Source organism: Filobasidium floriforme (assembly GCF_021052385.1).
Source record: "Filobasidium floriforme strain CBS 6241 chromosome Unknown HD553scaffold_3, whole genome shotgun sequence".
NCBI classification, from domain to species: domain Eukaryota; kingdom Fungi; phylum Basidiomycota; class Tremellomycetes; order Filobasidiales; family Filobasidiaceae; genus Filobasidium; species Filobasidium floriforme.
In genome coordinates, this window is record NW_025763624.1 from 59,008 (window position 1) to 72,144 (window position 13,137).

The 13,137-nt window shown below is 54.2% G+C and overlaps 3 protein-coding genes across 3 annotated transcripts; 1 reads left to right on the plus strand and 2 right to left on the minus strand.

Annotated features, from left to right (window-relative positions):
• Positions 1–3,551: 3,551 nt before the first annotated feature.
• On the minus strand, positions 3,552–5,894 carry HD553DRAFT_258216 (PIN domain-like protein; the record flags this gene model as incomplete). Its single annotated transcript, XM_046177376.1, has 7 exons — positions 3,552–3,674; positions 3,744–4,658; positions 4,784–4,827; positions 4,996–5,132; positions 5,230–5,345; positions 5,436–5,804; positions 5,871–5,894. Coding segments are annotated over 7 exons (1,728 nt in total), but the record flags the coding sequence as incomplete, so codon positions are not given.
• Positions 5,895–6,303: 409 nt separating this feature from the next.
• On the plus strand, positions 6,304–10,478 carry HD553DRAFT_304943 (armadillo-type protein). Its single transcript, XM_046179087.1, has 17 exons — positions 6,304–6,454; positions 6,544–6,875; positions 6,984–7,303; positions 7,400–7,834; positions 7,920–7,989; positions 8,059–8,195; positions 8,275–8,403; positions 8,471–8,640; positions 8,704–8,765; positions 8,837–8,881; positions 8,945–9,063; positions 9,132–9,183; positions 9,249–9,296; positions 9,361–9,474; positions 9,529–9,764; positions 9,847–9,857; positions 9,916–10,478. The coding sequence occupies exons 1-17, from the start codon at positions 6,372–6,374 to the stop codon at positions 10,352–10,354; spliced, it is 2,802 nt and encodes a 933-aa protein (XP_046039054.1). The 5' UTR covers positions 6,304–6,371; the 3' UTR covers positions 10,355–10,478.
• On the minus strand, positions 10,447–13,004 carry HD553DRAFT_333640 (uncharacterized protein; the record flags this gene model as incomplete). The annotated part of the gene is made up of 2 exons (XM_046182110.1): positions 12,598–13,004; positions 10,447–12,518 (listed from the first exon to the last, which is right to left on the minus strand). The coding sequence occupies exons 1-2, from the start codon at positions 12,923–12,925 to the stop codon at positions 10,447–10,449; spliced, it is 2,400 nt and encodes a 799-aa protein (XP_046039055.1). The 5' UTR covers positions 12,926–13,004.
• Positions 13,005–13,137: the final 133 nt, after the last annotated feature.

Consider the following 13,137-nt stretch of genomic DNA (forward strand, 5'->3'; position numbering starts at 1 on the left):
CTTGATCAAGTGGCACTCTACAAGCGGAGTGATAAGATGTAGCGATGATGCATATTTATGACGAACAGCTACGATATACAAACAACTCGAACACGAACGAAAGCCGAAAACGCAAAAACGAAACGACGAGAATGTAATGTCGGTCCTTCCCAGCCCTGCTACCTCCCAAACCGTCCCATCTCCATCTCTCACACCCTCCCTCTGATTGTCCCCGCGTAAATGCCCGCCTCTCGCCGACAAGACCACCATTACCACTACCCACCCCACGTTCCATCGCCTTCATCCCGCTCAAACCGTCGACCCTCTCGTCGCAACTTCCCTGCGCAGCTCAAGATCGACTCTCTGCGTGAACAAGGAGGACCGAGCGCGCCAAGGATGAAGGAGAGAGGAGTCGGGGTAGTCTCGGACAGGTCGTGAGACCCGCTCGAGACTCGAAGTCGAGGGTGGAGCCCGGTCCTTTTCAACCGGGAAGGAACCGAAAGGTCCCTGAACGTGGGGTAGCATGTGATAAAGCTGATCCTGCCGATGATACAGATGGCGAGCAAGTCGTTTGGTATCGAGGTCCAGAGGTCGGAAATCACAGAGTACGAGTACGGACGAGCCGGGCGCGGTCACAGAGCCACTTGCGGGTTCATCGCTGGGGGTAGATCCGCTGGTTTTAAGAACGAACCTGAAAAGGATGGATGAGTACCGGGAAAGACGAAACCCCGCCCCCCCTCTTTTGGGTGGGGGAAGGGAACTTTGGTCTCGCAGACGGGAACGCGAGCTTAGCCATCGGGAGTAGAGCAGAGCTCGAACTTTTATGTCCCTGTAGATAACCAAGGCGACTGATTAGTACGTGGTGGAGAGGGCAAAGGTATCGGTCTAGGACGTACGCTTTTAGATTGTTAAGAAGAAAAGAAGAGGTCGTGCGGGCGATATTGAAGTGGTTGTCGATGCAAAGTCGAGATCGTAAAGTAGGTCGAGTGCCCCCGAGCGAGGGGTCAGGCGCAAGAAGGTTTTGCTCCATGTCACGTGAGCGAGTCCTCGAAAGCGCTTCTAGGGGTCAAATTGCGCTTACGTGGTTGTTACGTCAGCAGGGCGGCGGCATGTTTTGCTCGTACTTTCCTCTTTCGGCGATAAACCTTGGACCTCTCGCTTGCAGATTTTAGATCCCGCGATTGCACCCAGGGCAAGCGAAAAAATTGTGCTATGTCCGCTCCCAGCCTCTCGCGGGAAAAGTATATAGAGTTCGCCTTCTGAACTCGATAATCCCTTTCCTTCTACCTTTGCTCTCCTTTTTCTTCATGATCATACGTGAGTACTCTCTCCACCCCCATATTTTCAACAACCACCTTCGGCTTTTCTCGACGAACACGACCGCTAACCACCGCCTTGCCTTCTTTGCCTACAGTCTGCAGGATTTATTTCTAGCAGCTAACTGATCCTCGCTAGTTCACACTAGCCACAAAAGCTTCAACCCAGCTGATGACTTAAACCTTCGACGTCCAACCTACACGGAGTTCCAACTATCCCAACACGCTCCCTACTCCCTCGTTCGAGCCACACCGTCCGGTCCCTTTACCCATCATGCCTCACGGCACGGGTCCTGTGGATGGCGCAAGTTTACGATCTCTGTCTAGCTCTCGGGCGTTCAGAGATCGAGCGGTGTCGGTGAGAGGTACCTGGGTCGGCGTCTATCGATGAAGTTGGCGGGGAGAGCGGTCGTCTTCGGTTCTTGGTTACCTTCGGGTACCGCCGTCGATTCGCACCCTCTTCCCGTGGGCGTTTCGAAGCGAGTCTGATGGGTCCCTTAAGGACCTATAAGTTGAACGCAATATTTGTACGGCTGTGACGAACTCCGCGATGCGATCAGATTAGATTATGATTGTGATGAAAACTTCAGTTCCGATTCCGTTTTCCATGTCATGTCCCGCCCGCTATGCCTTCGTGTCTCGTTTTCGAGTTGCAACATCGTGCCTGTCGTCGCTCGAGCGACGGGATCCTCTCGCCTGTGTTTTTCATGGTTGGTCGGAGATCGGAGATCGAGGTAATCGTGTCATTATCATGCTGTCGCTGTTGCAATACAATAACCGATCCTGTCTCCATCATAGTACAACATCGCGTAACGAATAAAATTCTACCCCAGCTTCAACCTTGTCGAGCACGTAAGCTTGTTTACGGGTCGGTCGTAAGAAGCTCGTCCTGGTAGACGTCGTTTCCGCGGTCATGCTCTTCGTCTGAACCCGTGTCGAGCTCGTCGTCAAATTCGTTGTGTTCGTAGTTGTTGTCAAACCGGTGCCCAAAATACTCGTCCTCGTAATCGTTGCGGTCGCGGTCTGGGTCATAGAGTCGTGATCGACGCTATGACTCCGGTTCGTCACAGGCCGGTCGATGGGTCTGAAAAAGTCGTCGAGCGTAGTCTTGCCCTTGTATGCTTGCCGTTGAGCGGGTCGATGGGCGGGTGATTTGGTCGGAGTTCGGCCTGATATTCGGGTCGGCGTAGAGGAAGGTCCCGGTCGTGATTGTGGTTGGATATTAGCGGTGGGAGTCTTGTTCGGCGAGACGTCGAGTTGAGGGAATGTCGAGGAGAATAGCGTGCGGCCTAGGGGTTGTTCTTCGACTTCCTCCTCCTCCTCCTCCTCCTCCTCCTCCTCCTCTTCTTCTTCTTCCTGCCGGTCCACTTCAATTGTTTGGTCCCGGTCAGGCTCCGTAGATCGGGTATGGGGATGTCGGGACGGAAGCGGTTCCTCAACTTCCTCTTCTTCTTCTTCCTCGTCCTCCATTTCGATGGCTCCTCCAGCAACAGCGATTACGGATTGGGGGTCAAGACGACGTCGTGGGAGCGGTTCCTCGACTTCCTCTTCCTCCTCCTCTTCCTCTTCATCGATTTCAATTTGTTGAGGTGCGTCGATGGTCGCAGATTGATAGTTGAGGCGCGAGGGTGGAAGCTGTTCTTCTAGCTCCTCTTCTTCTTCTTCTTCTTCCTCTTCCTCGGACGAGGACGAGATCTCGATAATCTCGATGGGAGAGACCGGCGAGGCCACTACCCGACGGCGCGGTCTAGCCAAAGGGGTAGCATGGATATCCTTCGCGACTTTCGGCTGAGCATCTCCAGCTTTCGTACGCCGAGAGATAGCTCTGGGTCTTGGTGTCGTTTTTGGATCGGGCGTATCGAAAAGGCGACGAGGTGTGCCTCCCCATTCTTCTCCCGACGTCGACTCGGCGGCGGAAGATGCGCTGGACGAGGCTGGTCGGGAGGGTCTTCGAGTCGGAATGGGCGGTGAAGAGGTCCTGATGGTGATAGGATCCGATGGGAGAATCGTGGCCGTACGTACAGCTCGGGTCCTACCGGTCGCGATACTCGTGCTAGGACTGACTGCAGCCGAGCTAGTGTTTCTCAGCGTGCCACCGGAATTGAGCCAACCCTGCAGTGCCGTCGGCCTGACCGGGCTGCTAGATCCGAACCCTTCTTCGTCGCTGGTCCACCCCTGTAATCTGCATTGCTGCGGGCTCGGCGTTTTCGTCTTGCTCTGGGGAGTCGCTCGCAACAAATCAGCCGTTCTTTTCGTCCGTCGAGGCGTCCTCAATGCTGCCTTTTCGGCCTTTTCACGCAGCTTGGTCTCGTACGCCTCGACAAGCTCGGGCCAACCTGCTTTGACGAGTTCGGCTGGGATCCAGAGCCGGTCGTTTGCCTCAAAGTCCTTCTTGCGTTTGGCTGAAGGGGTGCAGTCCATCCGATGATCGCTCGATAGCCCGCTGACTGACTCGTCGTCCGCCGTCTCGGACGTCACGCTTTCGGCACGGTCAGGGTCTCGCCCCGTTGTAAGACCCATGGCGATCCTGTCCTGCTCGGGCAGCAGTTCCGGATCGATTCGCGTACCCTGCATGACCGCTTGAACCGTGCGGGTCCACGTCTTGTGGTCGTATTCTATCCTGTACTCCAGGATCATTCCGGTGGAAGCGTGTTGACGAGTTGAATGAATAGTGACAAGTCGAGCCCGAGGAAACTCCTCCATCGGCTCGACGAGGCTGCCCGTGCTGCTCGTCGGACCTAGCGCGCGGCCTTTACCCTTGTCCTGCGAGCTACGAGCCGAACTTTGGCTCGACGAGACGCTGTGAAAGTACGAGGTCATCCTCGAGTTCTTCGTCTTGCCTCCTGTTGCAGTAACAGCCGCTGTGCTAGTGGCTACCATGAGCTTCTCTCTCAATTGGTTGATGACCTCGCCCCGCCACACGAGCGTCTTCATACGTTTCCCAACTTCCTCCTTGGTACCCCATTCAAAGTATTTCTCGCAGACGATCGCAAACGACCTCGGATCACCTCTTCCTCCTCGTCTCCCTGCTCCTGGGGTACCTTCCTCCCGCTGTCCGAACCCCGGCCAGACGTCCTGACCCTTGCTGATACGCGGATTCACGTAATAGTCGATAATCTCGACTTGGGGGAAAGTCGATGGCAAGGTCTGAGCGAGTTGTTTACGCTTGTTCGGGAGAAAGCCGAGCGAGTTGGTAGACAGTTCTCGTTTGAGTGATTCGCGGAAATCGACCAGGTAATTTTGGAACTGCTCGGGGGACGAAGTCTTGTAGGCGTTGATGAGCTCGGTGGAAAGAGGAGTCTGGGCAAGGCCGTGGGCGATCTTGGGACCTATGTAGTGTTGTGCAGTGGTATTAGTACTGATCTTACTATCCCTTTGGTGACAAGCCGAAACACCTACCACAACTAGGAATACCCGCCTGCATTGTCATTGACCTAAAATCAGCTCAAGCCCATCTCCGCTTCGATCGCCAGTATCAGCCGACATACCGTATGATAATCGCCACCGCTACACAGAGCGATAAAGATCATCCCTTCCACGCTCAATCCGTTCCATCCGTCCTTATTCTTATTCTTGCCATTACCCTTGTCCCCGCTTTTGCCTTTACTTTTGTTCTTGCCCTTCCCTGCCTTCTGGGTTCGGGGCTCCTCTTCCTCCTCTTCCTCTTCCTCCTCTTCTTCTGCTTCTTCGGAGGCTGTACCATCGCTCTGACTCTGCGTCCGACGAGCTACCCGTATTCGAGCTGCGGGCCGAGTGATATTCTCAAGCGTATAAACTTGGAAATCCTCGATGTTATCGTAGACGAGCCTGTTGTTGCTAGACAACGTCCTCGAGGTACTATACATCACACGACAAAACCGAAACAATCAGCATGATGCTCCTCTGAGTACACAGTAGGCGGACATATGGACGGGATGAGTGAGAGACGACTGACTTGCGCAAGATCTTGGTAGCGCCAAAGACGAGGGCGTCGACATCGTCCGTGAGGACAGCATCGATCTTGCCGAGCTTTGATAATTGAGCGAGTTCAGCTTCGGCTTCACCCGGGGCCTGCACGAGAAAAGGCGTTTTGGGCATCAGTAAGAGTAGTATAATCTAATAGTGTACACATGCACGGATTGCGATCGGAGGTATACTCACCGTCCAATACTCGATCCCCATATCATCCAACAACCCCTTAAACCTCTTACTCGCCTGATCCGTCGTCCCAAACATCCCCGCTACCTTCTGATTCCTCTTCATCCCCGGTTTAAACGGCCCATCGAATACGAAGAGCGGCAAGATGGGGTGTTGCAACAGTTTCAAGGTCTTGAAGAACAAGGTCCGGAGGGCAGGGTTGAGGCCGGCTTGGGAGGATTGGCGGTTAGCGTGAAAGGTCCAGAGGGAGGCGTCGATACCGATCCTGAGGGCGTAAGGGCGAGGAGAGGTAGAGCTGGATGTAGGAGAGGTGTTGAAAGCTTCGAGGGAGAGGCGGGAGATGGGGATGGATTGGGAGGTACCTTCGAGGATCTAAGGGAAGCAAGATGGTAGTCAGAAAACGTCCTGTTTGCCAAAGTTTAGGCTCGTTTGGCTCACCTCCCAAAGCCCGGCGACACCCATCGTGGCAAGATAATATCAGTGGCTTCAATGAAGTGTTCCTACAGACTGTCAATGTCCAGATGTCATGACAGACGGTGGTCCGAGGCTTCACAGGGGGGGCGGTGCCGGTTAAAGTATCTCGAAGTTGTGTGTCGCTATTGACCCGTTCGAGCCCGCGATTTCGTACGAATTTGGGCCGAGACGAGTGACAAGATGATTGAAGACTGTGTTCAGGCTTGTTTGAAGATGAGATGATGGGCGTAGTAGCCATGTAGAATGGTTGAAATAATCGATGTATACAAGGTTGACCTAGGACCGGAACCTAGGTCGCCCAATCGGTTTGTTTACGTTTTGGATTTCACTCGCATCTCCGTCGAAATATCGCAAAGTTGCTAGAGTTGTGCTTCCTATACCTGACTGCATCTCTCTATATCAAGCAAACGATTCCAACTGCCTCGGTATCTGCACTAAAAGATTGCCACTGTGCCGGAAGCCAGCATGTCGAGCATGCAATCCGTCGTCCACGCCCTAGGGCCCATGCTTCACAACTTGTTGCAGGGCGAAGAACATATCCGAAAACCGTAAGCCGTCTTCATTCCGCATCTACCTATCACGGTATCATATACGAACGACCAGTTTACTCATAGCAGCTACTGTAACCTGATAACAGTGCCGAATCGGAGCTCCAACAATACGTCACGCATGCGACATATCAAACTTTCCACGGTCTCGCCCTCATCGCCCAAGGCGCCGGAGCTTACCCAACAGGATCCCGAACCCTAGCTCTCCTCTTGCTCAGACGTCAACCGTTCATCAGCGTGACCCCGATCAACCCTAACGACCCGCCTACATACTTTCCCTTCGACGCTCTGGTGGATGAACAGGTGGATGAGATCTTCAAGTGTCTGATCGGGTGTTTGGAGACGGAGCTGGATGGGAGGATTAGGAAGGGGTTGGCGGATACGGTCGGCAAGTGGATGGAAGAGTGGACGAGTCGAGGCAGTGAGTCCGGGGACGGGCGTATCAAACAGTCACAAAGGCAAGGTACTAATGACCGTACTACACTACGTTCGTTCTTGTCACTACCGTACCGTCTCCGTCACTCGCTAGGAGACGTCCCAGCTCTCCTCCCCGTGCTACTAAGACTAGCAACCTCGACCTCCCCGCTGCACCGTCTCTCAGTCTACCAACTCATCATCCACCACCCCTCCATCCTCTTTACCCTCTCGTTCAGCACCTCGACCTCGCAAGAAGCCATCCCGCTCAAATCGGGGGACGTAGCACAGTTGCTCGCACGGGGTATGGAGGATGATTTCGTCGATGTCAGGTTGGCGGCTGTCAAGGCTCTTCAGGGGGTCTTGGAGGGGGAACATATGGAGGATGAAGGGAGGGATGAGGTGGGGAGTGATTTGATCGGCAAGGCTTGTCATGTGAGTCAACTTCAGACGTGCAGTATGGTTCAAGATGTGAAGAGGAAACCGACTGATCGTGCGTGTGGTTGCGAATTCGTTCCTAAACGGTTATAGGTCCTGACGACCCTCAACGTCGACAAGTTCTCCATCGCCTCGACTCCATTGACGTCGATCCTCTCGACATACCCAAACCTCTTCGAACCTCACCTTGAGAACCTCTACAAATACCTCCTCTCCCTCTGCCTTCCTCCCCCTGATAAATCCTCCCACCTGCCGCTCTTACTACAACCTTCTACCTATACGTCCATCTCCCCGGTACAAAGCGGCGGAGAGGCCTCATCAGATGCAGAAGCGGACGAGGAGAGGTATTCAGCTGCCTTGGAGTTCTTGTTGACGTTGATAGAGACCGCGGATTATATACCGTTGAGGGCGTTGTTGAACGAGGACAAGGGAGCGATGGTGAAGATGCTCTTGGGGAGGATGTATGTGGCGCTGGGGTCGCAAGAGGACGAGGAGGATAATCTGGCAGAGTGGTTGAAGGCGGATGATGTGAGTGTGGACGAAAGTGATGGAGGGGGATGGGTGTCGAATCAGGGAGTTCGTCAGGCTGATAGTATGAGCGTTTGCTTTGCAGCTCGATGAGATCAACGAAGATTATCCGAACGAGCCCGAGGACGCCTTGTTGAGACTGTTCGACGCTATTCGTAAGTCGACTTCAGCCGGCTCTGATGGAGGATACCTTACTGACGATGCTCGCCTTTGATTAACTTCAGCCCAAAGCTTCCGACGGAAAGACAAGGCGTCTACATTGATCTTGGAGCCGATTCAGCAGCTGTTGCAGTTGAGCGAGTGGAGAGGACGACATACGGGTCTGATGGCCATATCTGCCGTCATGTCGAGCGTCATGGAGGTAAGGAAGATACACAACTTCAAGGTGTTAGCTCACCCCTCGGGGCAAAGCTGATGATATCTTGGTGTGTGGTTGGCAGGACGAAGAGGACAAGGAAAAGACGTGCCAGGAGATCTTGGCCATGCTGCAATCTTGCATCGCGGACTCACAACCTCGAGTAAGGTATGCCGTCATCTATACGATCGGGCAGATGGCCTTGGCATTCGAGGTCAGTGCGGATCGTATAGCATCGAGCGGCATTGGATACTGGGCTAATACAGAGGTCGAGATTACAGGAGGAAGACTTTCCCGAGTCGGCAGCTGATGCTAGTCTGCGAGCTCTTTCCTTGGGATTCTCTTACCCAGAACCGCGTGTTCAGTGTCAAAGCGCGCTGAGTCTTGTCAACTTGACCGAGGTCACCTCCAGCGCAGTCAACCCGGCTCATGTACAGGCGTTGGTGCCGAGGTTGGTCTGCCGACTTACGAGACTTGAATACCCGTGGCGTTGCTCACGAAGGCTATTTGGTAGAATGGTCGCCTTGATACAATCTGGCCCGAAATTCGTACAAGAGGAATGCACGACGGCTTTGGGTTAGTGGCGATTGATCGGTCAGACCTGTCAAAATTTGGCTCATCATCTATTGTCTACCCGGCGGTAATAGCTTATCTGGCTCTCATCGCCGAGGGTAGTTTCGCACCATATACCGGTCAGTCTGCTATGCACGTCAATCTCTGATCCGATCTGAGCTCAATGTCTTCTCGCTATTCAGCCGACATCATGGAGATGCTACTGCATATCCTCCGGACAGCATCGGGAGAGGAGTATCGTCTGCTTCGCTGCAGAGCGTTCGAGGCATCGGGTATCATCGCGGTAGCAGTGGGCAAGGCGGTAGGTCCTGATGACGAGCTGTCCCCAGTGCCATTGCGCGTTCATGTCCTGAGATGATCTACTTCCAGGCGGTGATCCGACACCTCGATGCGGTTGCCAAGGAGTTGATGAAAGCACAAGGTAATACACGATGGCGAGATTAGGTGTCGCGATCGTGTGCTCACATAGTTTCGCCGTGTTTGCAGCGGAAGTCTCCCCGGACGATGATTTCCAGGCCAGCTACATCGCGCAAAGTGAGTCTCGAAACACCGTAACTCTGGTAAAAACCCTTGAGCCGATGTCGAATCCCATTTCTAGCATGGTCCAAGGTGGCTCGAGTCATGGGTTCCGACTTCTCGCCATACGTGGGCTATGTAATTCCAGATCTCTTGAAAAAGGCAAGCGTCCGACCCACAATACAACCCCTAGAGAGTGAGTCGAACGTAGAGCCTTGTTCCGTATTAAACCGTGCTGATTGTCAAACAGGCGACGGGACGGAGGATGAGGTTAATCTACCGCCCGGCATGGATGTGATCAATTTCCATGAGACTTCACGAATAGCTATCGATTCGAAGGCGATGGAGGAGAAGGGTTTGGCGTTCGAAGCCTTGCCAGAGTACTTATCCACGCTGGATGCAATTACGTTTGCGCCTTATCTCGATCAAGCCCTCGTCGTAACGCTGGAGACGGTCGATTTTATGTGGGACCCGAACGCCAGAACAGTAAGTGCCGGGATAGCCAGGGTGAAATGCATTTGCAAACCTGTCACTGATCTCGTCCTTCTGGTTCATCCCATGATCTCAGAACGCCATCTCGTGAGTTTGCTGATTCGCCCATCTTTCCTCGGACAAGGCTGACCTCTTGTTATCGTAGCGCCCTTCCGCATCTTTTGCAACACGCAAAAACACTTCAGCAACCCGACAAAATCGCTCCCATCTTCACCGCCCTGAATTCGGCAATCTTGCGTGAAACCGACACGGAATATCTCTCAACGCTTTACGCAAGCTACGAGAAATGTCTCGGCGTCCTGGCTTCGCCGTTACCACCGGATGTGCGCAAGCTTTTTGAAGACGCTACCGAGTTCCAGCTGTCTGGATTCGAAGAGATCCGCAAACTACGCTGCCAGGTCGACCACTATTCGACATCAGATAGGCGGCTAGAGTGTGAGACGCAAAGCGAGGAGAATGAAGCGCTGACGGCGATCAGTCGGGCGCTCAAAAAGATCGACTCGAAACATCGCCTATTCAACTTGCTTGGCGTAGCTCGATCTTACAAGCTCAGCAAGCAGGGCCGGGGAGAGGAAGACGTTTGATTAGACATGATTGCATATAGAGACAGACAGGATATGCTGCGGAGACTTTTTGTATCGTTAAGATCATACAATATGCGCATGGCCGATCATAATCATGAACCCGGAGACGGCGACGTTTTGAAGTTCGGCCGCGAGGGTAGTTTGAGCTTGATAGATGTAGTGCGTCCAAACGCACTGGACGCCTGACTGCCATTGACGGTGGAATCGTCACGGTGTTCTTGACCAGGCGTCGGCGTCATGGGCGGCAACATGCTCCCAGGCGGGGCACGTCCGGATCCTGGCGTCGAAGGCGGTCCTTCCGATATGGGCGTTTTGATCTTGAGTTTCAGCGACCTAGGTGGTTGGATCGTGGTCTCGTTCGTAATGCCAGCGTGACCAGAGGCGGTACTCGAAGCACGACGGATTTGGCTCGTCTGACTTGCGTGTCCGTTCTCCGTCTTGGCCACAGAGCCATAACTAGGCGTCTCGATCTTGGGATGCTTGACTATCCCCCCGAGTCTCTGTCCGATCGAGTCCGGCTCCATAGGCGTACCCGAGGTGACGGACAAAGGTCGTCGTCCCCAACCGTAGGCGATCAAGTTTCCCGTGCTCGACGCATCCTCCTCGGGCAGCTCTAGACGAGTCTGCCAATCGCCTCGTTCTTCCGATATCGGCCATGTGGCTCTCAAGAGTATCTCTTCCTTTTCCTCGACCTTGTCCCCTCCGATCGGCTGACCGTCCGGTCCGATCATGTTCACATCCCCTGCGTTCGGAGCAGACTCGTTGATCGTAAACCGAATCTTGGGTACACCCACAAGCCCCTTTTCTTTAAGCTTCTTCTTCTCCCTCGCGCGTTTCGCAGCTTTACCCTCGGGGTCGGGTTGACCGGGAGCCCGTACGGGTTCTCCATACAACGCCAAGTCTCCCTCGTTCAGCCCTTCCTCTGCCGCTCGAGCGGCATCCACCCGGAGCGCCGTTGGTGGTGTTATCCGAGTGTGAGTAGAGACCAGGGACGGCTTCAACCATGAAGAGCGGGGGAAAGGATAAGTCTCCCTGCTCGGATCGGGATGACCGGGGAATTCGGTGAGGACCGTCTCCAACAGTGCAGGGCGGGATGGATCAAAGTGCCGAGGCGAGGGTTGTAATGAGAGTGCGAGCGTGGGTGGGTAAGTCTCTTCGGTCTTGATCGACAGACGAGACGTAGGATAGACCTCGGGCAGTTTCTTGTCTTTTTCGTGGTCGGTGTTGACGGGCAACCCTGATGATGCGTAGACAGGGTAAGACGGTACGTAAGGGCTACCTCTCGGGATCGTCCCCGTATGATCCTTGCTCGACCCTGGGACCTGATGTGTCCCCGCAGCGAGCATAAAGGGAGCAGGATGACCCGTCGTATGCGATACAATGTCCGCAACCGTCGCTCGGTAAGATCGAGCGCTGACGGATTGAGGTGGATCTTTGGCTGCGTTTTTGGCAGCTTGGTAGGTTTTGACGAGGCTTTGCAAGGTATCGGGAATCAATGTTCGGACGGGGAGACGAGGTCCGGAAGAGCGGTTCTTGAAACCGGTGCCTACGCCTGGTGCGTGATGAGCGTACCGCAGAGCGGACGAGGCATACGGGATAGGTGCAGAAGTATATGGATCGAGTTGAGTCCGGTTGGCTCGTCGGCTGGTAAGTTCCCTCTCGACCGTGGCAGAGTCGGGCTCTGGACTGAGACGTGTAGGGGTCTCGGTCGAAGGTAAGGCGAGTTGAGAATCGGAAACAAGGTCGTCGTGTGACGAGCTCGTTTTACGTTTCTTGCCAGGCAATGGGGGTAGAAAGGCGGCATCATGAGGATCATCCGGTTCGTCCCGCATCCATTCGAACGGTCGTGATCGTTTCCCTCCGATAACATCGCTATCCTCAGGTACCTCGCTTGTAATTTTGATTTTCTGCTCGAGCACCCTCGGACTGGTAGCCCTTGGCGATCTATCCATCTCGTCCTCGCTTCCACCATATCCCTCGTCCTCGTCCGTTTGCATACGCTCGGCGACTTCATTATCGCTCGACGCCTGTTCTTCCAAATCCAACGGCTTGCCTCGACTAGATGATGGTGATGCGGAAGCCGAGACCGACGGGCTGGTCGGGATAGGAACGTATTCATACTGTTCCAAAACACGCTGTGGCGAGAGTCCATCACGGGTTCGTTCTACAAGAACGTCCGGAAGAAGCTCGATGGTATTAGCAGACAAGAAGCATACCATGTGATGTTCAGATGCTCGACTTGCCTGCCAGTCTCTCCATCCCGTCGAATATCAATCGACCTTCTTCTCGTTCAAGATCGTCCTCTAGCACCTCGCGCATCAACCCCAGCCCCAACCCCCCGACCGACTCGATAGCCTCGACCACATCGTACACCCCGACCGCTCTCCTCCCCGAATCCTGAGCATTGTCTAGAGAGGCCTGTCCGAGTAAGCCGAGATACCGGGAGAGGATGGAGGACAAGGTCAAGGTCGCTTGGTGAGAAGCTGATTCGAAGCCGTTTGAGAGGAGTGCTCGAAGGACGAGCAGGTGGACGGCCTGGGAGGGCGACGTCGAGGGCAGGTCGTGGGTCATGATGAGAGTGTCATCGAGAGTAGCTCTATGCTGGTACTATAATGATGCGCGAGATGATAGTGGTGATACAGGTGAGAACGTTTCGAGAAGCATGAAGCATGAAGATGATGATCGTTCTTGAACGTCGAACCATCTGCTCTCGTGCTCGGGCGCGCAAGTTCAACCGAGAGATGTGCGATCGATGAGCGATCGATCAAGTCAAACAGTCGTAC

Bases quoted from the DNA above. Each gene is read 5' to 3' on its own strand.
- HD553DRAFT_304943 (XM_046179087.1), top strand. From the start codon at position 6,372: ATGTCGAGCATGCAATCCGTCGTCCACGCCCTAGGGCCCATGCTTCAC. The intron at 6,455-6,543 runs GTAAGCCGTCTT...ACCTGATAACAG, and splicing joins GAAGAACATATCCGAAAACC to TGCCGAATCGGAGCTCCAAC. The intron at 8,196-8,274 runs GTAAGGAAGATA...TGTGGTTGGCAG, and splicing joins TCATGTCGAGCGTCATGGAG to GACGAAGAGGACAAGGAAAA.